At 59.2% G+C, this 25294-nt stretch overlaps 1 protein-coding gene across 3 annotated transcripts in view; it reads right to left on the bottom strand.

The window, feature by feature from the left end:
- The window catches only part of NDST1 (N-deacetylase and N-sulfotransferase 1), a 91985-nt gene continuing 67074 nt past the window's right edge, over nucleotides 384-25294 (bottom strand). For all 3 annotated transcript variants that reach the window (XM_021085025.1, XM_021085023.1, XM_021085024.1), the window contains exons 6-15: nucleotides 24597-24782; nucleotides 23319-23447; nucleotides 22405-22587; nucleotides 21143-21239; nucleotides 19827-19950; nucleotides 17552-17726; nucleotides 15665-15835; nucleotides 14718-14827; nucleotides 12978-13080; nucleotides 384-4551 (exon numbers count right to left, since the gene is read on the bottom strand). In XM_021085025.1, the coding sequence (XP_020940684.1) occupies nucleotides 4432-4551; nucleotides 12978-13080; nucleotides 14718-14827; nucleotides 15665-15835; nucleotides 17552-17726; nucleotides 19827-19950; nucleotides 21143-21239; nucleotides 22405-22587; nucleotides 23319-23447; nucleotides 24597-24782 (1398 nt within the window). In that variant the 3' untranslated portion in view covers nucleotides 384-4431. The remainder of the gene's footprint in view (nucleotides 4552-12977; nucleotides 13081-14717; nucleotides 14828-15664; nucleotides 15836-17551; nucleotides 17727-19826; nucleotides 19951-21142; nucleotides 21240-22404; nucleotides 22588-23318; nucleotides 23448-24596; nucleotides 24783-25294) is intronic.

Below are 25294 nucleotides of genomic sequence, written 5' to 3'. Positions count from 1 at the left end.
TGCCTCTGCGTCTGCCTCTCCCTCCATCAGGCTGGACGGGCAGGAAGTCGCTTGTTTTTCCCAAAGTTGTTCTCTGCACGCTCCTCTGCAGGAGAACCCGCGGGAACCACGCAGCCACGCGGGGGTTGCGTGGAGTGGGGTGTCTCGCGATGCGGGGGGCTGTGCCAGGGCAGGTGCACGGGTCGCACCCCACTGGGCTGTCCCGGCTCAGGCCTCTGCCACCCTGACCCGCTTGGTTCCGATCCACGGGGTGGACCTCTGGTTTTTGACAGTCCCCAGACGGGCCGTCTGTGCGAACACCGCCCTGTCCGACCCCCCCTGCGGCCTTGCAAAGACCTCAGACAGACAGACAGACGGACAGACAGACGTGAGTGACCACTGCGTACAAACAGAACGCCGCTTTATTAGCAGTTAGTGCGAGGTGGTACATGAGCGGAGGAAGGTTCCCACTTTGAGCTCAACCCCAAACGGCTGGTTTAAGGGGCCTGGCAGGCGAGCGGGTAGCACCTCCCCACCCCTCCCCTGCGTACCCACCCTCTGAGGTCAGCCCTCTCCTCTCCCCCGAGACGACCTGGACTTCATGCACAAGCTACCAAGGAGCCCTCTTGCTGCTCAGAAACCGGCACAGTCAGACCCCCCAGCCCGCACTCAGAGTGGGAGGGAGGGACTGGCGAGGAGGAAACACAGCTGCGTCTCCCCTGGCCTTCACCTCGGACCCCACCCCAGCCCACACCTGCCCCCTGGGTGCAGCTCAGGCAGCCGGGGCCGGGGACAGGGACCTCAGCCTTACGCAGCTGGAGCTACCCGCCTCCCTCTCTGCCGCCTGGGCATCTGCCGTAGCCCCGGCCACTCGCTGTCTCGGTGGGCATCAAAGAGGCCGCTAGGCGCCTGCGTGTCCTGGGATGCGATTCATGTCTCCTGCCTCCAGCCCAGCGCTCTGCTCACACCACAGCCGGGAGGGCAGCCTGCGTGCGGGGCAGCCCGGGGCGGGCCCGGCTCCCGAGCACAGACCACGGGCCCCACCGCAGAGACAGGGGGAGGGGCTGCTTGGTGCCCAGTGGCCATCACAGGACCCAGGAGGGCACCACGTGATGCAGCCGCCACCCCCCGGAGCTGCCTCTTCCCAGACCCATCTGCGCTGCTGGGCGCTCGGCCGACCTGGCACGTGGTACGAGTGACAGCAGAGGGCATCTTGGGTGGGGCGGACGTTCTCAAGCCCACACAGAAGGTGACAGCCCCCACAGCCCAGCCTGGGGTGGGAGGGACGCTCCGCGACACCACCCAGAAACTGGACGATCCAGGACGCGGGTCTGTAAGCCAGCAGCTGCCAGCCTCTGAAATCGCTTTGTCATTTAAAAAACCACAGTGAGCAGATGGGAAAGTCGGGCTTCAAAGCGACCTTAGGAAACAGGCCCGAGGGCACCGCGTGTACCTCTGCTAGTTCCTGATGCCAACGCCAGGAGGGAGTTACCGGGGAAAGAGGAGCATGGACCGAATGGCGGGGGTTGGGGACACCTCTGTTGTCTCGGGTGTGACCTTGGCCCAGGGCCAGAGCGCGTCCTCACGCTTAGGAGACGCAGGCGGAGGCGTCTGGGGTGGAGTCGCGGGATACACCTGCAACTTCCCAACTCGTTCGGGAAAGATACTCTGGTCCTGAGAGGGACAGGGTCAGAGGGACTGCGGGACAGAGGGAGGTTTTTAAAAACGGGGCGAGCGTGGGCTTTGAAGTCCAAGTGGAGGAGGAGGGGTTCCCTAGCAAAGTCCTGGTACAGACTGAACTGTACCTGCTCCCATCCAGCCCGTGGGGCGGCCCTGGCGGGGAGCCTCAGTCTCTGGGGGTCTGCCCCGTTTTCTTCGACAGGGGACAGACCTCTGGCCCCCCGCTGGCACCGGGGCACTGGCTGTTCCTACTCAGGGACGTGGCAGAGACGCGTCTTTGAACCTCTGCCTCTTCCTCCACGCGCCAGCTGCCCCCACCGTGGGCAGCGCTGGAGCCCCAAGTGACAGGCGGCAGCACGCGATGCCCCCACCAGCGCCGGCCCTGGGCAGAGGCACGGTTGGGTCATGGATGCAACTTCAGCTCGTGCCCTCTTTCTCATTCAGACAGTGACTTGGTGACAGGGAAGCCGCTGGGGCTGCGCTGCACTGCGCTCCGCTCTCCGCCGGGGCTGGGGGGCTGTGTGCTCACAGCGGAGGGCACCCCCGCCCCACCGCTCACCCCCGTGGGCAGTGGGTCCTCTAGAGGTTTGTTAGCAGGAAGGGAAAAAGGGGCAGGGACAAGACAGACCGGGGACACGTGACAGGCCGAGTCCCGGGATCCTGGAAGGGCCTGGATAAAACCTCCACTGTTTCCTCTGCTCCCTGAGGGCCGCGAACCTGCCTGTCCCCTCGTCAGGCCAGGGGCTGGGGACGCGGGCCCGCCTGCCCGCCCATCGAGCAGGGCACCGGCAGCCGGAGGAGGCCTGTGAGCCCCCGATGCGGGCGGGCGGCCGCGCCCCGGCACTGCGGGGCAACTGCTGCTGGGGGCGCTTCTTGGGACGATGGCAGCACACGCAGGCCCCGACCTCTCCCTTCTTCCCTCCCCCGGAGAACCTGGTGCCTCAGCCGGACACGGGCTCCCGCGCTGGGGAAGGCGCTTTGGGGGCAGCAGGCCCGAGATACAGATGCAGGTGTGGACTGGAGAAGGCTCGAAGGCACCCTGGCTGGGAAGGAGTGGTTTGTCCCCACATCCTGGAATGACCACCAGTTACAGAGGCAGGGACAGGGACCTGGCACAGAGGAGGGCCCAGGATGGGCTCAGAGACAGTGTGGCATTGGGAGAAGAGCCCTGGGCTCGGACTCCAGTGCCTCTGGTCATTGCTCGGCCCTGCTGGTGACCAGGTCTGTGACATCAGCCCAGGAGGCCACCTCCCCTTCTGGACCTGGGCTCACACCTGCTAAGCACCCTCACCCCACATGCTCGAGGCTCCTGAGTTGGCCCAGGCTCTCCAGAAGGGCTGTCCCAGGAGAACTGAACTGGCAGCGGGAGGGCCGGGGAGGACCCCCAGCCCCCCAGCCGGAGTCGCTTCACATTGTCAAAGGGGGAGGGGCAGGACTCCCCCCCTCCACCGAGGAAGCCCAGAGACCCCCTTGTTGGCAGGGGCCCGAGACAGCGCTCTGGGTCCCAGGGGCCTCCCGGGACGGCTCCCAACTAGCACCGTGGGGGGGACAGGCCTGCCTCTGGCGCCAGGGTCTCCTACCCCAGCTCGGCTGTTTGCTCTGGCCACTGCACTTCCGGAAGCCAGTTCCCGGACAGGGGGGGTCTTCCCTCTGCATCTCACCAGCCCCGTCCGCCGAGCGTGGCCCGGGCCGGCCCCAGCCCTTGACCTCAGCAGGGGCACTTCCATCCTGTGTCCTGGAGGCCCCGACGCGTGAAGACACGCCCTCCCCCCAACCCGTTCTCGGCACTGAGATACGACAGCCTTTGGGACTGGGGCTTGCCACTGCTTTGTACAACTTAATTAAAAACAAACCCAACCAAAAAAAATATAATATAATATATATATATATACACGTTATATGTATATATGTAACACAGTGCGACCCCAGCACCCAGGGTATAAACTCTGGCACCAAAAAAAAAAATAGTCAGATCCTTTAGCGTCTTAGTTCTGGGGAGGTTAAGGGCCACAGGAGGCTGAGGCCCCGCAGGGCGGGGGTCGCCCCAAGCCCGCCCGGCGCCTGCCAGCGCGGGGCCGGGCAGAGGGGCACGTCTGCACAGGGGGGTGCGGGGGGCAGACTCCCGCCACCTCAGCCTTTCACCACAGGAGAGACACCACGCCTGTCAGTCCCGTCCCTGGGAGAGGGGGCTGGCTCTTGGGCTCCGCGTGGCCTGGCAGTGCCCCGGGCCCTGGAGGAGGCCGAGGACGGGGTGGAGATGCCCGCAACCCGTTCTCTCCCCGGGACAGAAGGCGAGAGGCCACCCCGCCTGGTTGGGCAGGGTCCCCGTGCTCGGAGCCGGCTGCGCCCGTCCAGGCGAGGGGCTGCCGCCGCCGGATGCCCAGCGGGGACCGCTGAAGAGCCTGGCTCGAGACCTCCGGGAAGCGGCCCGTCTCCCCCGGGGTTGGCAGAAGGCCCCGCGGGGCCCCTCCTGCCTCCCGTCTGGAGGGCCGGGAACACGCAGCAGCTGATGCCAGCGCGTGGGCGCCGGGCCGCGGGCCGAGCGAGCGTCTGGCGGCCCCTTCCAGTGGGCAGCGGCCTCCCCTTCGGAGACGCAGCGGAGGGACCCCTGGGGCGGCGCGGGCCTGCGGCCACAGACCCAGCGGCTGCGCGGCCGCTCGCGGGCTGGGTGCGGCCGAGGGCTGCTCCCAGCCCCGGCTCCGCAGGTGCGTCGGGCTCGGCGTGGGGCGGGCGGGCCCTGGCGTCACAGTCGGTCTGGCGGGGCGGCCGCGGCTACCTGGTGTTCTGGAGCTCCTCCCGCAGCCAGGTGGGCAGCGTCTGGCCCATCTTGTAGAGCAGCTTGGAAAGCTCGATGTTGTGGTCCCGGTAATAGTCCCTCAGGAAGGCGCGGGACTGCAACGGGAAGCGGGGCTCAGGGCGGGCCGCGGGCGGGCGGCCCTCCTCCTCCAAGCCCGCAGCCTCCGCCACTAGCGTCACGCACGGGCTGCTGCCACACGGAAGCCCTCCAGAGAAAACATGTAAGAGGAGCAAAACCATAGCGCCCACAGGGTCAAAAATCTTGTGATAGGAGAAAAGAGAGCATTCGTCAAAACCAGGGGCCGCACGCAAAGGGGGGCACGTAGCAGCCTCCCTACGGCACCCGGGAAACGCAACCGGCGCAACGCCCTGAGCGCAGGCGGTGACACCGCAGGACTTCCAGGAGAGAGCACGGGTCTACAGCCTCTGACGGAGATCACAGGAGGGCTTTCTGACGCCTTTCTCCCAAGGCAAAAGAAGTAAAAGCAAAAATAAGAGATCCTGTCGTGGCTCCAAGGAAACAAATCGGACCAGCGTCCACGAGGACACAGGCTTGATCCCTGGCGCACTCGGTTGGGGATCCAGCATTGCTGTGAGCTGTGGTGTAGGCCAGCAGCTACAGCCCCAGTTCAACCCCTACCCTGGGAGCGTCCAATGCCTCGGGTGTGGCCCTAAAAGGTGGTAAAATAAAATAAATGGGATCAAACTGCAAAGCTTCTGCAGAGCAAAGAAAACCATCAACAAAATGGACAGACAGGTACTGAATGAGAGAAGATACTTGCAACGGATGCAACCAACAGGAAGCTGCTTTCCAAAACATATGAACCCAGTATCAAAAACACAACCCAATCAGAGTTCCCGTCGTGGCGCCGTGGTCAACGAAGCTGACTAGGAACCATGAGGTTGCGGGTTCAGTCCCTGGCCTCGCTCAGTGGGTGAAGGATCCTGTGTGGCTGTGGCTGTGGGGTAGGCCGGCGGCCACAGCTCCGATTCAACCCCTAGCTTGGGAACCTCCATATGCTGTGGGCGCGGCCCTAAAAAGACAAAAAACAAAAAACAAAACCCACAACCCAATCAAAAAATGGGCAGAAGATCTAAACAGACATTTTTCCAAAGAAGGCCTACCTGGAAAAGACGACCCTTGGATCATGTCCTAAACGACGCTCCACATAGAATAGGAGCTTCTGGCCTTCTCTCATAAAAGCAAAGCAACTACAACCAACTGCCGCATAAGCTTCAACACAATGGACTGGAAACTGTCATGAAAGACATCCCACTTGAGAGGACAGAGAGGAGGCCGTGTTGAGAAGTGGGGAGAGGCAATTACGCCCTATAGGCAACACCATACCCGCCGGGTGGGCAGCCCGCAGACTGGAAAGAAACTGTGTCACAGAGGCTCCACCACAGGAGAGAGAGCTCTGAGCCCCACCTCAGGTCCCCACGCCTGGGGATCTGGCACTGGGGAAGAGGAGCCCCCAGAGCATCTGGCACTGAAGGCCAGTGGGGCTTGTGCACAGGAGCTCCAGGGGACTGGGGGAAACGGAGACCCCACTCTTGAAAGGTGCACACAGACTTTCCTGTGCCCTGGGTCCCAGGGCAATGAAGAGACTCCACAGGAATCTGGCTTGGACCTGACTGCAGCTCTTGCAGGATCTCCTGGGAAAATGGGGGGTGAATGGGGCTTGTTGTGGGGGTGGAAGGACATTGGAGGCAAAGCTCTCGGGAATATTCATCAGTGTTTCTCTGGAGGTGGCCGTTCTGGGAAAATCCGGCCCCATCCATCAGCACTGAGAAGCCCCAGGCCGAACAGTAATCCAGGTGGGAACACAGCCCCACCCATCAGCAAACAGCCTGCCGCAAGACTCTGCAGGCACAGAGCCGCCTCCAATCTCACCCAGAGACAAAGCCCCACCCACTGGAGGACTAAGAATCACCTCCACCCACCAGTGGGCAGACACCAGTCCCTCCCATCAGGAAGCCTACAGCAAACCACTGTATCCACTGCAGCCCAAGGGGCAGACATCAGAAGCAAGAGAGGCTTCAACCCTCCTGTCTGCAAAAAGGAGACCACACCAAAAATCTACACAAAATGAAAAGGCAGAGAATGACGACCCAGATAAAGCGACAAGAAAAAACCCCAGAAAAACAGCTCAGTGATGGGGAGATGACCAGCCTCCACGAAGACAACGTTAGATGAATGATAATAAAGGTGATTCAAGATCTGGGAAGTAAACTGGAGCCAGAGACTGATGAATTGCAAGAAACACTGAACAAAGAATTAGAAGACTTAGAGAGTAAACAAGCAGAGATGTGAAAGACGACAACTGAAATAGAGCAACTCACTGGAAAGAGCCGACAGCAGACAGCAGGAAGCGGAAGAACGAATAAGCGAAGTGAAAGACAGACTGGAGGAATCACTGATGCAGAACAGGAAGGAGAAAAAAGACTGAAAAGGAGCAGACCATCTAAGGGGATTCTGGATCAACACTAAACACACCACTCTCCACGATGCAGGGGGGCCAGAGGGAGACAAGAGCAAAAAAGGGCCAGAGAAAATATCTGAAGAGCTAATAGCTGCTAACTCCCTAACGTGGGAAAGGCCCTGCTCACTCAAATCCAGGAGGCCCGAGGACCATATGAAATAAACCCCAAGAGGAACACCCCGAGACACATACGTTAATCAAACGGACCAAAATGAAAGACAGAAAAATCTGGAAAGCAGCTAAGGAAAAGAAACAAATAACAGACAAGAGAACCACAACAGGGTTATCAGCTGATTTTTCAGCAGAAACCCTGCAGGCCAGAAGGGAGCGGCCTGATATACTTAACATGATGAAAGGAAAAAACCTCCAACCAAGGCTACTCTCCCCAGCAGGGCTCTCATTCAGATCTGCAGGAGAAATCAAAAGCTTTACAGACAAGCAAAAGAGCCAAGAGGATTCAGCACCACTAAACCAACTTTACAACAAATACTAAAGGAACTTCTCTAGGCAGAAAAGAAAAGGCCACAACTCAAAACAAAAATACCGCAAATGACAAGGCTGACCAGTAAAGGCATGTATACAGTAAAGGCAGGAAGTCCCCCCCACACAGATATGCCACCAAAACCAGAAACTGTGAGAAGAGGAGGGTACAAGTGCGGGACACTGGAGATGCACCTGCAATAAGAGACCAACAACGTGAAACAATCTTGTCTATACCTAGACTCCTACATCCCAACTTCATGGAAACCGCAAATCGCAAGTCTACAGTAGATACACAAACAAGAAAAAGCAACCCAAACACAACACTAAAGATAGTCATCAAACCACCAGAGAAGACAACAAGAGAAGAAGGGAAGAAAAAAGAACAAGAAAAACAAATTCAAAACAATGAATAAAATAGCAGCAAGAACATACATATCAATAATTACCTTAAATGTCAATGGACTAAATGCCCCAACCAAAAGACACAGGCTGGCTGAAGGGATACAGAAACAAGACCCATACATACGCTGTCTTCAAGAGACCCCTTCACTTCTAGGGACACATACAAATTGAAAGTGAGAGGATGGAATACCCCATGCAAAAGGGAATCAAAAGAAAGCTGGAGTAGCAATACTCATATAGACAAAATAGACCTTAAAGAGCATTATACGAGACCAAGGAGGACATTACATAATGATGGAGAGACCAATCCAAGAAACAGATACAACTATTGTGAATACATACGCACCCAACACAGGATCACCTCAATATATAAGGCAACTGCCAACAACCTTAAAAGGGAAATTGACACTAACACAATAATAGTGGGCGACTTTAACACCCCATTACAGCAATGGAGAGATCATCCAGAGAGAAAATCAGGTCTTACACGGTGCATTACACTGGATGGACTTAAGAGGTATTTTTAGACTATTCCATCCACAAGCAGCAGAACACACCTTCCTCTCAAGTGCACACAGAACAGGCTCCAGGACAGATCACATTCTGGGCTACAAAATCAAGCCTTGGTAAATTTAAGAAAACTGAAATCATATCGAGCATCTTTTCTGGCTACAACGTTCTAGGACCGGAAATCAACAACAAGAAAAAAACTGCCAAAACCCACAAAAACGTGGAGACTAAACAACATGCTACTGAACAACCAATGGATCACTGAAGAGATCAAAGAGGAAAATACCTAGAAGCAAATGACAACAACAACGCAACACTCCAAAACCATGGGATGCAGCAAAAGCAGTTCTAAGAGGAAAGTTTAAACACTATGAGCCTACCTCGGGAAACAAGAAAAATCTCCAACAACCTAACTGTATACTTCAAGCAACAAGAGAAAGAAGAACGACAAAACCCAAAGTTGACAGAAGGAAAGAAATCATAAAGAGCAGAGCAGAAATCAATGAAATAGAAACAAAACCGCAGAAAAGATGAATGAAACTCAAAGCTGGTTCTTTGAAAAGATCAACAAAATCAATAAGCCCTCAGCCAGAGTCACCAAGAAAAAGAGAGAGGACTCAAATCAATAAAATTCGAATGAGAAAGGAGAAGTTACAACAGACGTCACGAAAGGATCGTGCAAAGGAAAATAAGAGAGTACTACAGGCAACTACATGCCAATAAAGTGGACAACCTAGAAGACATGGACACATTCTTAGAAAAATACAATCTTCCAAGGCGCAACCAACGTGAAATAGAGAAGATGAACAGACCAATCCCAAGTACTGAAACTGAAACTGATTAAACAACTGGCAACAGGGAGTTCCCGTCATGGCACAGTGGTGAACGAATCTGTCTAGGAACCATGAGGCTGCAGGTTCGATCCCTGGCCTTGCTCAGTGGGTTAAGGATCCGGCGTTGCCGTGAGCTGTGGTGTAGGTCACAGACTCGGCTCAGATCCTGTGTTGCTGTGGCTCTGGCGTAGGCTGGCGGCTACAGCTCCGATTCCACCCCTAACCTGGGAACCTCCATATGCCATGGGAGCAGCCATAGAAAAGGCAAAAAGACAAAAACAAACAAAAAAACCCCCAGAAAACTTGCAACAAACAAAAGTCCAGGACCACATGGCTTCACAGGCAAATTCTATCAAACATTTAGAGAAGAGCTAACACCTATCCTTCTGAAACTATTCCAAAAAATTTCAGAGGAAGGAACACTCCTGAACTCATTCTGTGAGGTCACCATCACCCTGATTCCAAAACCAGACAAAGATAGGAGAATAAAAGAAAATTACAGGCCAATATCACTGATGAACATAGATGCAAAAATCCTCAACAAAACACTGGCAAATCGAATCAGCAATTCCTTAAAAGGACTGTGCACCATGACCAAGTGGGATTTATCCCAGGGATGCAGGGATTTTTCACCATCTACAAATCAGTGTGATCCAGCACATGAACAAACTGAAGCGTAAAAACCCTATGATCCTCTCGACAGATGCACAAAAAGCTTCTGACAAAATCCAACACCCATTTCTGACTTTTAAAAGCCCTTCAGAAGGTGGGCATATAGATCCACGTAGTAAAGGCCACGTATGACAAACCTACAGCGACCATCATCCTCAGTGGCGACAGCTGGGAGAATTCCCGCTGAGATGGACCCAACGAGGAGGTCCACTCACCACTGCTTTTCAACACGGTTCTGGAAGTCTTAGCCACGACAATCAGAGAAGAAAAAGAAAGAAAAGGAATCTACACTGGAAACGAAGAAGCAAAACCATCACTGTTTGCAGATGACATCACACTGCACCTAGAAAATCCTAAAGAAGCTACCAGAAAACTGTTAGAGCTCATCCACGAATTTGGTAAAGTTGCAAGATACAAAATTAATACACAGAAATCGACGGCATTTCTCTATACCAACAATGAAAGATCAGAAAGAGAAATTACGGAAACAATCCCATTTACCATCACATCAAAAAGAACAAAATACTTAGGAATAAACCTACCTAAAGAGTCAAAAGACCTGTACTCTGAAAACTGATGACGCTGATGAAAGAAATGAAAAATGACACAAATGGATGGAAAAATATACCATGCTCTTGGACTGAAAGAGTCAATATTATCGAAATGACTATACTACCTAAGACAATCTACAGATTCAATGCAATCCCTATCAAATTACCAAGGACATTTTTCACAGAACTAGAACAAAATATTTTAGTTTGTTTGGAAGCACAAAAGACCATGAATAGCCAAGGCCATCCTGAAAGAAAAAGAAGAAAAAACAACGGAGCTGGAAGAATCAGGCTCCCTGACTTCAGACTATACTACAAAGCTACAGTCATCAAAACCATATGGTACTGACAAAAAAACAAAACTAGAGATCAGCGGAACAGGAGAGAAAGGCCAGACATAAACCCACACACCTATGGTCAACTCATCTATGACAAAGGAGGCAAGAATATACAGTGGAGAAAAGACAGTCCCTTCAATAAGTGGCGCTGGGAAAACCAGACAGCCACATGGCAAAGAATGAAATTAGAACACTTCCTAACTCCACACACAAAAATAAACTCAAAATAGATTAAACACCTAAATATAAGACCAGATACTACAACATTTTTAGAGGAAAGCATAGGCTGAACACTCTGTGACATAAGCCACAGCAGTATCTTCTCAGATCCACCTCCTAGAGCAATGACAATAAAAACAAAACTAAACAAATGGGACGTAACCAAACTCAAAAGTTTTTGCACAGCAAAGGAAACCCTAAACAAAACCCACCAAATGGGAGAAAATATTTGCAAATGAGGTGACTGACAAGGGGTTAAGCTCCAAAACATACACACACCTCCGGAAGCTCAACACCAAAAAGCAAACAATCCCATCGAAAAATGGGCAGAGCGTCTAAACAGACAGTTCTCCAAAGAAGACACACAGCTGGCCAAATACACATGAAAGAAATGCTTCTCACCACTAATTATTAGAGAGATGCAAATCAGAGCTACCAGGAGGTACCACCTCACACTCGCCAGAATGGCCATCATTAGTAAGTCCACAAATAACAAATGCTGGAGAGGGTGTGGAGAAAAGGCAACCCCTCCCCGGTGTTGGTGGGAATGGAAACTGGTGCAGCCACTTGGGAGAACAATATGGAGATTCCTCAAAAAACTAAAACCAGAACTACCGTATGATGCAGCAATCCCGCTCCTGGGCATCTACCTAGAGGAGACACAGCACCCCAACGCTCACAGCGGCACTCCTGACGACAGCAAAGGCCGAGAAGCCACCCGAGTGTCCATCAGCGATGGATGGACCACGAAGACGGGGTACGCACACAAGGGAATCTCTGTCAGCCCCGAAAATTCCCATCTTGGCATTCGCAGCAGCATGCAGGGCCGAGGGCCATCGCGCCAAGGGAAGCAAGGGAAAGGCAGGTTCACGTGCTGTCGCTTAACACGTGGGACCCCAGAAACAGAGCGCATCATTCCTGAAGCAGAGACAGCTTTGGAGAACAAACCCATGTTACCAAAGAGCAAAGGACGGGAGAGGGACAAATTCGGAGGGTGGAATGAGCAGACGTGCACCAGGCCACCAAAAAAGATAAGCCTTAACTTCCTGTCCCACACAGGTGGCTGGTCGAGGTATCTAATAATAACCTATAATGGAAGATAATCCGAAAATATACATCTATCTCATTGAATAACTGCCACATGCCTCAAACTATTGATCAATTATACTTCAATTTTTTTTTAAAAAAAGAGCAAAAGGTAAGGAAAAAAGGGGAACCAACACTCGAGTCACAGCGTTTGTCTTTCCCTGCACTGGCTGTGCAAATGCTGTTCTCTCCCGCAAAAATGCCTGATCCTGGAGCTCCCCTCGTGGCTCAGTATCTCTGAAGATGCGGGTTCGATCCCTGGCCCCGCTCAGAGGGTTAAGGATCTGGCACTGTGAGCTGTGGTGAAGTTGCAAGACGCAGCGCAGATCCCGCATGGCTGTGGCTGTGGTGCAGGCCGGCAGCTGCAGCTCCGATTGGACCCCTGGCCTGGGAACCTCCACATGCCGCGGGTGCGGCCCTAAAAAGACAAAAAACGGAGAAAAAAGAATGCCTTATCCTTCCACTCCGGAGGTCTAAAGGCCAGCCCATCCTTCCAGCCCCACCTCGAGACCCCCGGCTCCTTCGAAGAGCCTTCTTTACCGGTCCAGCTTCAGTGGCACGTCCTGCTTCTGACGCCCCCACAGCACCTGGGCACACACCTCCCTAAATCGAGCACTTCCTGCCGTGTGTTCTGCTCCCTGGCACATGGGCCCCGGTTCCCGCCCAGTCTAGGTGCTCCTTGAGGGCAAAGCCCACGTCTGATTCGTTCTCAAAGCCCCACAGCATCGAGCTCGTCAGCTTTGATCAGAAGGAACTACTCCCTGGACCAAATCATTTGACCCACCACATCCCGGCCCCATCCCCTCCTCCTAAGAATACCCTCCAAGGAATGCCAAGGCCACCGGGTGCTGGGTGTCAGGTAAGGAGAAGGCTTCCCCGCCCCTGCCCCTGGCATGGGACCCCCACCACTCATGCTCCTGCCACAGGCAGCAGGTCTGCACTTACATCCGGGTCCATGTCTGGGTACTTGCGGCCCTTGCTTCTGCCCAGACACTTGGTCTTTCCTCCTTCAAGCAGCTGGCACCAAAATCCTTTCTTGGGATCAAACCTGTGGAGGTGGGAAGCCTGCGGATGCGAGCTGGCCCCACCAGCCCCTTCCCACTCAAGGCCAAGCACCGGGACCTCAGGAGTGGCAGGGCCTGGACGGCCCGGGGTCCCCCCCACCCCGCCGCCCGCCCCGGGACCGCAGAGGTGGGGTGGTGCTTGCACCTGTTCTGCCTCTGGGCTCCACTAATGGCGCCCCCGCAGAAGGCAGCCCGTGAGCTCGGAGCCCTCTCTTCTCCCGGCTGCGCGGGCTCAGTCCCTGCAGCAAATGCCAAGAGGGACGCTTCCCGCCCTCCCTCTCCCGGGAATCTTCCTGGCGCTCAAGGGCACGTTCTTTCCAACCCGAGCGCCCAGGAGCGGGGGTGGGGAGTTGAGTGGAGGACCCTTTGCTTTTTAACAAATTCACCTCTCATCAGAGAACTCTATCTACTGCTGCGTTTGAGCATGCGCATCACTGCAAAGCCTTTTTCTTTCTTTAGCACATTTCAGAAGGGACAGAGCAAGCCTGCCTTCAGGATACGGAGTCACGCTGGGCCTCGTGGGTGTTCTGGGGAGAGGAGAGCGGATGCTCTCGGGGCGGGGTGGGGACCACAGCAGCATCCGAATTCCGTCCCAGGCCGGGCACCACTCAGACGCTGGGGCGTGAGGGCAGCAGGAAAAGAGAGGGAGGGGAGAGGGAGACGGGACTCCGAAGGGGGCACAGAGCAGCTGCAGGTGCTGATGAGGGCAGCTGTCACTTCCTGGGATCAGCGGACGCCAGGCACAGAGCCACGGGCTCCCGTGCAGTGGCCCCGGGAGGTAGGAATTGTGACCTTTATGCCCAGCACATGGGGAGGAGAGTGAGGCTTGAAGGAACTCAGGCACATGTCCAAGGTCACACAGCTAAGGAAGTAACGGACCTGGGACCGTCACCCAGGCCTCGCTGCTGCCACAGCCGTACCCACGGCAGCTGCCTCTTCCTCCCTCAGAGCAAAGGCCCGCCTGCCCTTTGCCCCTTCGCCTTCCAAGGTAGGGAAGACGGAACGTTCTTACGGCAAGACTTTCCTCAGAAGGTCGCTGGGGAAGGTGGCTTTACCTCCCCTCCTCTCGAGACCCCTTCCTCCAGCTGAGTGTGTGACCTGCCTGTGATACACACGAGGGGACAGGCTCTCCCCGCCCTGAGCCCCTCAACACCAGCTGGCACGCACTTACTTTGGGGGCATTCGCAGTGCACCGGCAGTGAGTTCTGAGCGATGGGGATTATTAGCCATCGACGGTACTTAACGTGGTGTTTTTCATGAAACTGTAGGTAAATTATAAGCTGATGCTAAGAACCCTTGTGGGAGTTGGAGTTGCCCACTGTGGATCTAACCTACTGGACAAAGCCCTCGGAAAGTGTTTAGCCCAGACCGCAGAGCACACGTCGGGGAAGGACTGACCAGAGAACAGAGTTATCACCTCCCGTTCTCCTGAGTCAGCACCTTTACCAGCACGACTCCAGCCGTCGTTACTTTTCTGCTGGACTGCCGTCAGGGACACGCGCACTTCCTCACACGTGCGGCTCTAACTACTGTGCGGCGCTCTCGCGACCACGCGAGCTGTCGGCTTTTGGGCCCGGGGGGGTGCTGGGCCGCCCCTGCCGGGAGGCTGGGGAGCACTTACGCCAGGGTTTTGTGGTAGTCGATCGTGTTGGTCACCCCGAGAAACTTCTGCACTGTGTCCATCACTCTGGCAGGTTCTGTGCGCAGCAGCTTGCCATCCAAGACGAGAATCTGGCATTTTGAAAAGGGAGAACGTCAGCTGAACCTACTGTTTGTCTGTTTGGTTTTGGTTTTTTTAGGGCTGCGGGTGTTCCCAGGCTGGGGGTCGAATCGGAACTGGAGCTTCAGGCCTGGACCCCAGCCACGGCAACGTGGGATCCGAGCCGCGTCTGTGACCCACACCAGCGCTCACAGCAACACCGGATCCTTAACCCACGAGCAGGGCCAGGGACTGAACCTGCGTCCTCACAGATACTAGTCTGGTTCGTTCCCACTGCGCCATGATGGGGACTCCTGCTGAACCTGTTTTTGCCCCGGTGGCAAAGAGGGCCCCAGGCTTCTGGGCCCCCAGCCATGGTTGTAAGGCTACAAGGCGGGAAGCCAGCCCTGGGCACTGCCTGCCCTCCCCCTTTGGACGGGAGGGGTCCTGGGCAGTCTCAGAGTTCAGGCTGTCACCAAAACGCTGGCTCCCCTTGCGTCCCCACCGCGCCCCTCCCCGCCTCTGCCCAGCACCCGGCCCACACGTCCCCGCTGCCTAATCCTGCCAGGGGCTGCCCTCGACCGCTCAGCGATCCGGCCCTGCCCGCCACTCCCTCCATCACTCGCCCCTGCCCCCGCCCCCGCCCCAGGGGCCTATTCCAGGGCTTTCTGGGTCCCCTTAGGGGTACAGAGCCTGTTGTGAGGGGCTAAGGGCTCGGGATGAACAAGACTGAAACCTCTGAGGACCCCAAAGATCTACCTCTTCAGTACGTCTGGCTTTGTAACGGGTAAAACGGATTCTGAGCTTCTCTGCTAAGGGCCCTAAGCCGGGGCCGGACGGCCCTCCCGAGGCCAGGGGCAGGCAGCTACCTGGTTGGCGTGAAAGGCGCCGAGCCAGCGCTCGAGGTGGGTGGCGTACCAGCCGGGGACCAGGCAGCGGTTCTGGAGGGCACGCAGCTTCAAGGACGCATCAGGCCCGGCGGTGATGACCTCGTGGAAGGTGTACCTCAGCGCTGCGGGGTCATCGTGGGCGCGCTGGTGCTGCGGGTGAGGGCAGAGAGGCCCAGCATGTCACACGGAGGACGGGGCTCCTGGGGGACGGCCACCGCGAGGCAGCCAGGAGACGCTGGGCTCGCGGCGGCTGGCTGACAGCCCGAGGCGAGCTCTCGCCGCCAACCAAGTCAGCTGGCACCTTGACCCTGGACTTAGAGCGCTAGGCTCCGGGACTGAGAAATGGCCTCTGTGCTCAAGGCCCCTGTCTCTGTTTTGTTCGGGCGCCCCGACTAAGACGGGGGCTAGGGAAGGACTGGAAAGGGGAGAGCACCTGGCCTGAAGCACCTGAAACACTGCCACGGACCGCCGGCACCTGCAGAACCCCAGTCCAGAGGTCAAGAACCCGAGCACCGGGGGGGAACCCTCAGGAGCCCACCAGGATCACGCGCAGCCGGGGGGCTCCATCAGGGGGCCCAACGACCCTCCTCTTGGCCCCCTCGGAGGCCCCCTGTCCTTCCTCCCTTCCTGCATCCTCGTGGACCGTCCGGTGGCGCTCAGCCCCTCTCCGGCCTCTACTGCGGACAGAAGCAAGAACGGGGCCTTAGACTTGGAGGCCCTGGGTTAAAAGGCCAGCAGGTGGACCTGAGCTGGTCATCGGGCTGTTGCTGAACCTGGTTCTCATGTGTGAGGAGGGGACGCGCAAAGCCCCCTCCCCTCTAGAAAACCGCAGTGATGCTGCAGGGGTGGGGCGGGGCGGGGGCGGGGCGTCAGGGCAGATTGACAACGGCTTCTCCCCGAGCCGGCTTTCCCTCTGCAGCGCCCCCTCTCCGGATCAAAGCAGCCAGCCAGGCTCCGCTCAGTGCAGGAGCTGGTGTGTGTGTGCGCTCGGCAGGTCGGGGGGCTCGGCCGAGCACAGAAGAGAAGTGGCCTTTCTTGCCCCGAAGACAAAGGCCAGAGGTAGGGAAACTGCGGGTATCTGCAGCAATTCCTACCCAAACAGGAAGAGCGGGGCGGGCCTCCGGACGCGCCAGGCCCCCAGGCTCGGGAGGGAGGGTCCGAGGGAGCAGGCAGGGTCTGCACCTGCCTCCCGCCGGCCTACGGTCACAGCGAGGCCCCAGAGAGGCAGGGGGCCTTGAAAGCGTCCCGGGGAGCAGGCTCAGAGGGTGGGTGGCCAGGCCTCTCGACCAGGAAGCCCCCACCCGGGTGCTGCAGCATCCCGAAGACTGGCAGGCGGGCCGAAACCCCCGAAAGGCCGGAGCCCAAGCTCTTCTGTGAGCGCGGGAGACGTTCAAGAATGTTCTGGCTCCTACACAGTCAGCGGGACCTGGGAGTCACGCTCTCGCACCCGCCGCGGTCCAGGCTACGTCCGTACCTGACCAGGCCGTGCAGCCTCCATGAGGCACGGCCACTCCGTGTCCAGTCCTCCTCTGAATTCCCACCCCCCCCCCGGCCCGGCCCAGCCAGCGCCCAGTGTGAGCCCAGATCACCGGACACCCCATCCCGCTTCATCAGCGGGGACCCGGCCTCCCCTCCTGTTGGTGCCTGAATCAGAGGCGAATCCCCAGACAAAGCTGGAAACGGGAGCAGGCAACTCGGCCGGCCGTGCAGACGATGAACTCTCCGCCAGGCTGGAAGCGCAGTGGAGACGGGCCCCTGTCCCCACCCACGCCCGCACTCCTGGCGCCGGGCCGAGGTCTGGCCCGCGGGAGACGCGCGGGCCGGGCCGGCCGGCAGGTGTCGCCGCGGGGCCGGGGCCCGGCTCACCTGGTACCAGGAGTAGGCGCGGTCGGCCGGGTTGATGAGGATGGTCAGGACCTTGGCCTTGGGCAGCAGGGCGGCGGCCCGCCGGGGCGCCACGTCAGAGTCGAAGTAGTTGGCGCTCTTCTCAAAGTAGAAGTCGGAGGTGGTGTTGGAGGGGATGGGGAAGAAGTCCATGTACCTGCAGGAAGCCCAGGGCGGCTCACGGGCTGGGCGCACGAGGGCGCGGCGGGGACGCAGCCCGGGGGGCGCGGCTCCCGGGGGCGTCCGGGAAGCAAGACGGCACCACCACCGCCCCGCGGCCCCCGCAAGGGTCCCAGGCGCAGGCCGCCAGGCGGTCTCCCTTCGGTGAATTCACTCCTCTCCAGGGAGAGCCCGGGGTCAGGAGGAAGCTGCAGCCCGGGAGGGCGGGCGGGCGGGCGGGCGGTGTGGGGGGTGGGCCCGGGCAGGGCCGCGGCTCCATCCCGAGCAGGATGCCGTCACTCTCACTGCCACTGGGGGGCGAGAGGGGCCGCCTCTGACTCAGGACCGCCAGCACCGTGGGGAAGGGCCCCCTGGCTGACCCCAGAGCCAGGCTGGCTCTCCACCTGCCAGGGCTCTTGCTAAGCTGTTCCTGTGGGACCGCGAGACAAGGCGGGAAGCCACCCGCCCCCACCCCGGCTCACAGGGTGAGCCTGCCAGCTTTCCAGATGGACGTGCCACAGCCGTCCAGAGTAGCTGTCACACCAGTCCCTGGAGACCACCTGTGGGCTGAGGACCCCTGGGAAAACTAAAAGACCACTCCAGACCCCCCAGAGGCAACCACTCCTGCAAGACAGAGGTATGACCTCAGGGGTCGTGGAGCCGAAGCCCATGAGGCCCACCGTAGTTAAGGGGGCAGGATCGCCACCCGTCCCGGGTCAGCGTTCCTCCAGGGGGGTCCCAGGGACCCTCTATCAGAATTGCCTGGGGCCTGTGAGGCCTCTGCACCACCAGATATAAAATTCCAAGATTTATGTTGGAAACCAGGCCGAGACAGTGCTAGCCCTCTCGTATTCCAAATTTTCTTTACAAAGCAGCATCTGGGAGCTCCCCGTGCCGATCAGTGGTAACCAACCCAACTAGTATCCGTGAGGACGTGGGTTAAAGATCTGGCGTGGCTGAGGCTGAGGCTGTGCTGTAGGCTGGCAGCTGTAGCTCTGATTCAACCTCAGATGGCTGATTCAACCTCTGGCGTGGCTGTGGCTGTGGCTAAGGCTGAGGCTGTGCCGTAGGCCGGCGGCTGTAGCTCTGATTCAACCTCTAACCTGGGAACTTCCATAGGCTGAGGGTGCGGCCCTAAAAAGTATTAAAAAAACAAAAAACAAAAAACAGCACCTGTATGTCCACAGTTCATTGCTTGTTATACCTAAATGGAGGAAGCTCTCCGAAAGAAGCTCTTTACCTAAGTTTGGAGCCAAGTCATTTGGCAGCAAGCCTGACTTACGAACCTTACTTGGCATAAATATTCACACACTTGTCTACAGACACGTTCGTGGATTTGCTAACGGCTGCTGCCCCTGAACTTGAGAAAGGTGCTGCTAAATGTAAGGGGATGCCTTCCACAACGCATCTGGCTACCGTGGGCTTTAGCTGAGAGACTGTGGCACTGCGGCGGCCACAAACAGGTGGGCAGGTAGACAGACAAACGACTGACAGACAAATGAATGCGAGAAAAACACCAAAATGCAAACAGCAGAATGCCTGTGCTGTTTCTACCCAGGTAAACCACTGCCACAAAAGTAAACAAGACTAACACAAGTGTACGTTTAGAAAAAAACAAGTAGGAGAGAGAGGCGACCTGAAAAATCCGTGTGTAAAACCACCCCACCGGCGCCCACCCCCGAGGGAACCTCCGGAGACGGTGCTGGCGGGAAGCTGTGATTCCAGCCACCTCCCCAGGAGACTCCCTGAGGCTGGCGAGCCACCTGTGAAGGGCTCCCAAGGACGTCTCCTGCTCCACAGCCTTAGTCCCTGCTCTGCCCCCAGGTCTCTTCTCCTCTGGGAACCGGGATGCTTCTGGGCCTATGCGGACTCTCCGAGCCCAGGCGTGACATAAGGAGCAGAGGGGGTCCCCATCCCGGGTCCCATCTGTGACAAGGCTCCTAGAGCCTGACTCAAGGGGCGCCACGCGCTGCCCCTATTTACAGGAACTTGGGCTGCGTGGGAGCAGAAGCGCCAGCTGCTTCCTGCTGTGGCCGCCCTCCCGCCGGGCGGCCACCCAACATCCATCCCGTCCCGCCGTGGCAGAAAAGCCACTTACCAGTCGATGCCTTTGTGGTAGTTGTGGCCGTTGAAAAACTGGATCTCCTCAAAGGTCTCCGAGCTGGGGTAGTTGCTGCTGAGATCGGGGTGCAGGCCCAGGAACAGGTAGAGGGCGGTGGTGCCTGCGGGAGGGAGGGCGGCTGAGACCCGGGCCCAGCCCCCAACACGCCGGGGACCCTGCAGCCCCGGGGCTGGTCCTGGCGCCGCTGCTCCCTGGGAGACACTGGAAAAGCTCCCCCTCGTCTCAGTTCAGCTTCCTCCCTCCGGGGAAGGAGTCCCAGGGGGACTCAGGGCGGGCGAAGACGTGGCCTGCATGTGGCCCCCCAAGCCCACAGCCGCTGCAGATGCCGCCAGCTCATCACAGCATGCTCTGCGTCACTGAACAGGGACTTGGCCTCGGGGTCACGTCACTGTACCCCAGCAGTCACGCGCACTCAATGGCTGGCTGCTCAGAATCCAGCAATCAGGTGGCTTCTGCCAGTTCCCTGTGGCTCCGGGCCTCAGGCCTCTCCAGCACTTGGGGGGAGCTCGGGGAAGGGGGGGGCATGCTCTCCAGCCTGATGGGAAATTCCTGAAGGGCCAGGAAGCCCGGCTCGATGCCTCCTCCGTGGGGACCCTGCGCTCGTCCACCCCCCACTGCCTGAAGCGCAGGCCTGCCCCCCAGAGAGGCCCTTCCTTCCTCCGTGCGCGTCCACAGCTCATGTCCTGCGGTGGGAGCTTCCAGCAGAGCTGCTCGGTGATTAAGGGTGTAAGTTTTGAGGTCACAGAGACCAGGGTTCCAGACCGGCACCGGCCGTTTCCTGAGTGTGTCAGGGAAAGAGACTCGGGGCTCCGAGTTGTGCGTGCTTTGTCTGCAAGGCAGGAGGAGGGCCCATCGATGCCCCACGGGGGCGTGAGCCACCAAGACCTGGCCATTCTGTCGCCACTTCTCCCTCCGCACCTCCTGGCAGCCGGGACTAGCTGCTCGCTCTCCTTACTGCCCTGAACCAAGTCTGCCTGGCACTGCTCAGACGTGCAGAGCCGCTGATCTGGGCTGATCTGCTTTGACCAGAGACTCCCGGGAGGACACAGGGAGAGCCCCCTGAGGCTGTGGTTCAGGACAGACGGGAGAACTCAGCGCCCAGCCTCTGCCCGCTACCCACATCCACCCGGAAGGGCAATTCCCCTTCACCCCAGCTTCGCTCCAACTTCCTGCGAAAGAGGGGGCAGGGCAGGTGGCCTGGGGAGTGGGAGCAGGGCAAGGTGGTCCCCAGAATTCTGTGGCTGGGACAGCAGGCAGCTGGGGGAGGGCTGGTCCAGAGGGGAGAGACCTGCCTGTTTTCTGGGGGCCGATGATGAGAAGCTTGGGGAAGCGGTCACATGTCTTCTCCTTGGACCAGATATCTTTGTGACGCTTGTCCTCGCAGGGATCCTGCAATGACAGAGGGTGGTGTCGGGGGGCCTGGACCTCAGTGAACGGCTCCCCTGCGCACAGGACTACGTGGCTCTCACAGCCCCAAAGGACACACCTAACGACAGGTGCACTCGTCACACCTCCACCTTGGGACGTGGGGATGCTGGCAGGCAGGGGCCATTTCTGGTCAGTTTCACGCTCCCAGACAGAAGCTGGCGCATCACAGCAGCGCGTGAGCTCCTACTGCTGAACGTGAAAGTTCAGCAAGGGGTCAACAGGCTTTTCCTACAAAGTGCAGTAAATCTTTTGACATGTTTAGTAAATATTTTAGGTTTGGCTACCATCTGGTCCATTTTAACTTTCCCTTCTTTTTTGACTTTCCTGGGCCACGCCTGCAGCATACGGAGGTTCCCAGGCTAGGGGTCGAATCAGAGCTGCAGCTGCCGGCCTACACCACAGTCACAGCCACGCGGGATCTGAGCTGTGTCTGCAACCTACACCACAGCTCACGGCAACGCTGGATCCTTAACCCACTGAGTGAGTCCAGGGATCGAACCCGCATCCTCAGGGACACTGGTCAGATCCGTTTCCACTGAGCCATGACAGGATCCCCTGTTGTAACTTTTCAATTGTGCTGTTGCAGCTTGAGAGCAGCCACAGGCACTACGCACAAGCATGAGCACGGCCATGTTCCAATGAAACTATCCACCGAAACAGACCGCAGGCCAGGTCGGCCCACGAGCCACAGTTGGTGGACCCCTGGTCTGAACTATGAGACCAGTACCTTCCAGCTGCTCCTTCCGGTTTGTGACAACTCCCTGGGGCAAACTTCCCCAAGAACTGTCCCCCAAAGCCTGCCATCTGTCCCCCTCCCCAGGCTCAGCGCTGCAGTGAGCAGGGGACAGAGGAAGGCCGCGTGTCCACCCAGCTGGGCTGCTTCCACACTCGCTTATGCCGCGGTCACTGCACCGCCGGGATACCGCTTCGCGGAGGCTGGGCGAATGCGTGTGTGCGGGAGTGAGCGAGCGTGCCCACGCTGGCGAGCAAGCCTGCCCCTGAGCTTGCACTCAGGACAGGCAGAGGGCACGAGGGCCGCGTCCCTGAGCCCCTGCCTGGAGCGCCCGCTGTGTGGGGCGGGCCGTCCATCCCTGCAACGAGGCGCCCAGGCCACCCACCCACCTACCTGCCAGAGCGGGTCCTTCTCCTCGGAGAAGATCTGGAAGTACTTCTGGGCCAGCTGCACGGGTGGCAGCGTCTGCAGGCGCAGGTTGGTCCAGGAGTGCAGGAAGCGCGCCAGGTGCTTGAAGGTGTACAGGCCCAGGCGGTCGTTCCCGTAGTTGGACAGGTGCGTCATGAAGATGCTGATCTGCTCGGGGCGGGGGGGTGGGGGTGGGGGGGTCAGTTCCGAGCCGCCCTCAATCCCGTGGCCCCCGCCGCCGACCCTCTGGTCTTGCTTCGGCTCGCGGGGCCGCCCGATGAGCAGTTCAAGGCTCGCCGGGGCCACCAATGACCTCGCTGTGTGACCCTGGGGTCGGCACGGCCCGGTGAACCCCGTCTGAGCGACACCGACCATGGCAGCCCCGCACGGGGAAGCTGGCCCTGGGCAATCGTGCAGGGGCTCGTGTGCGTCTGTGGCAAGAGGGTGCGGGGGTGCGCGGAAGAGGAGGGGTACACAGTTACCCCGAAGAGCTGAACAGCCTCGCCCTCGATACTTTGGATGACACCGGTATCGTCAAAGCGTGATGCCCGTTTCCCTTCTCGGGATTCGGAAAGAGAGGCCCGAAAGCCTCAGAACAGCTTTAAGGGCCTTACCCACACGCGTGGGTCCCTGCTCTGGGCGTATCCACGGCTTGTGTGGACACTTTAACACTCACACCGTGAAGGTCCCCATGTAACATGCACGGGCGCACACACACACACAAGGACCAGACCGAGCACAGACACACGGCCTCCTGCCGTGAAGGGCAGAAAGGCTCCACGAGGGAAACGGAAGCGCCCTCGGGCTCCGTGACGAGGTCATGCGGCCGGGCGGAGACCAGCCAGGGCTGGGCGGCCGCCACGTCCCGGCCCCCGCCCCCGGGGCCGAGGGGTACTCACGGGGTTGAGAAGCACCGTGAGGAAGAGCTCGCCCCCGTGGATGATCTTGTCCAGCTCGCCGGAGCCGCCGGGGTACTCGTTGTGGAAGATGGTGTGTGTGAAGAGGCCGCAGGTCTGCCGCGGGAGGACCTGGGGGGAGATGGGGCTGTGGCTCCCCTGGCAGGGTGGCGGCCGGAGGGCCCCGCCTCGGACGAACACCGTGGCGCCTCCTCCGAAAGGTGGCCCTTGGGCCACCCCACGGCTCCGCCTGCGGGTCCGCTCCCCGGGGGCCTGCACAGCCTGGACGGTCCCCAGGCGCGAATGTACCGCATTGCTACGTGGGGCCTCCCTGGATTTCTCTGCACAAAACGCACGGATACCCAGTAAACAGAGGCAGGCACGGGGGACCGCTGGTCCCGCGAGGGCCCGGCCATCCCCAGGGCAGCCGTCTGGGGCACAGCTCTGCGACCTCTCCCTCGGCTTCGGAACCGCCTCCAGTGCGGGTCCACGGGCTCATTTTGCCCAGAGAGCAGGGAGCCCACGTGTCAGGCCCAGAGTCGGGGGACGCCTGGGGTGCGGGAGGCCAGTAGAGGCAGGGAGGCTCGTGTCCGGCCTCCCCAAGGGACTCTGGGAGCCCGCGGCTCGGCAGCATCCCGGAGTCGCCCCCGAGGGGCCCCTCTGCCAGGCCCCGCGTCCTGCTCCCCAGCAGCCCCTGAGCCCAGGGTCTGACCAGGTGCCGCCCTGGTCTCCCACAGCCCCCTGTCCCTGTAGGCGCTGCCACTCACGGCAGCCCAAGCGTGGAAACCCCTGGGGCGTGGGAGTCGGGTCACAGCAGCACTCTGTTCAAAAGCTCCCCTCACAGCCTCAACGCTGAGGTCCGTCGGGAGGCCAGTCCACCGTCACCTCTGCGACCTCCCCCGCCGGCTCCCCTCCCGTCCGTCACCCCCAAGCGGGGCCTTGTTCTTGTTCCCTGCCGCGCGCTCTTCCCCGGGGCAGCGGGGCCCACTCCTGGGGGGGCTGCCGCGCCACGGGGGTTCAGCTCCTCCTGTCCTGCCCCCACCCCCCCATGCGCCCCGCTGGTCCCCTCCCTGGTGCGCCGCCCAGTGGCCACCCCGAACGTCACATGGGGACCCGCCGCCTCCTGCCTCTGGAGCGTCAGGTCCGCAGAGGCCGTGCAGGTCAGCACCCGGCGGGCAGAAAAGGGGCAGACGCGCACCTCGGCCCGAGGCCCCTCGCCAGCTCCCAAAGCCCTGCTCCCCGGGCCGGCGGGTGCACACGCCCCGGCTCGCGGCCGCTCACCATGATGCCGTCGTGGATGAAGCCGCGGCGGTGGCGGGCCGGCTTCAGGTGGGGGTACTCCTCCGTGCTGGTCACGCGGATGCTCCACACCTGCTTCCAGGCCTCGTACAGCTGCACGTGCACGGGGTACACGCCCGAGTGGTGGGGCGCCACCGCGTACCCCATGTCTGTGGGGATGCCGTGCTCCTGGGGAGGGAGGCCGGGAGGGTGAGCACCTGGCGCCCCCTCGGGCCTCAGCTCGCCCTTTGCACAACAGGAGAGAGGAAGCCGAGGCTGGAATGCAAGGCCCTGGGCTTGGGCCCTCAGCTGGGCAAGGCCCCTGGGGGAGGAGGGACCAGCCGGGCGGGACGCCAACCTCGGCCCGGCCTCCACTTCCTCCGGCACCGGCACCAGCACCGGGAGTGAGGAGCAAGGCTGGGCCGCGCCTGCCTCTCTCGGCCTCTGACCGGCAGGTGCGCGCGGGCTGAGCCGGCACCCGGGCCTCCTGCCTCCTTGCTGGGCACTTCCTCCTCCAGCTTCTCGGGGCTCCCGCTCCAGCCGGAAGATGAGAGCTCGGGCCAGGAGACAAGCAGGCCTGGGTCTCACTCCCGGCCGGATCTCTCATCAGTGGGTGGCGGCCTCGCTGAGCTTCAGGTTCTGCCTGAAACGAGGCTGCTGAGACATGCCTCTTGGGGTCTCGGGGAGGCGTCCGTGACGCA

This window comes from Sus scrofa, chromosome 2 (assembly GCF_000003025.6).
Source record: "Sus scrofa isolate TJ Tabasco breed Duroc chromosome 2, Sscrofa11.1, whole genome shotgun sequence".
In the NCBI taxonomy this organism is placed as follows: Eukaryota; Metazoa; Chordata; class Mammalia; order Artiodactyla; family Suidae; genus Sus; species Sus scrofa.
This window is presented reverse-complemented; position numbering and strand designations above follow the sequence as displayed.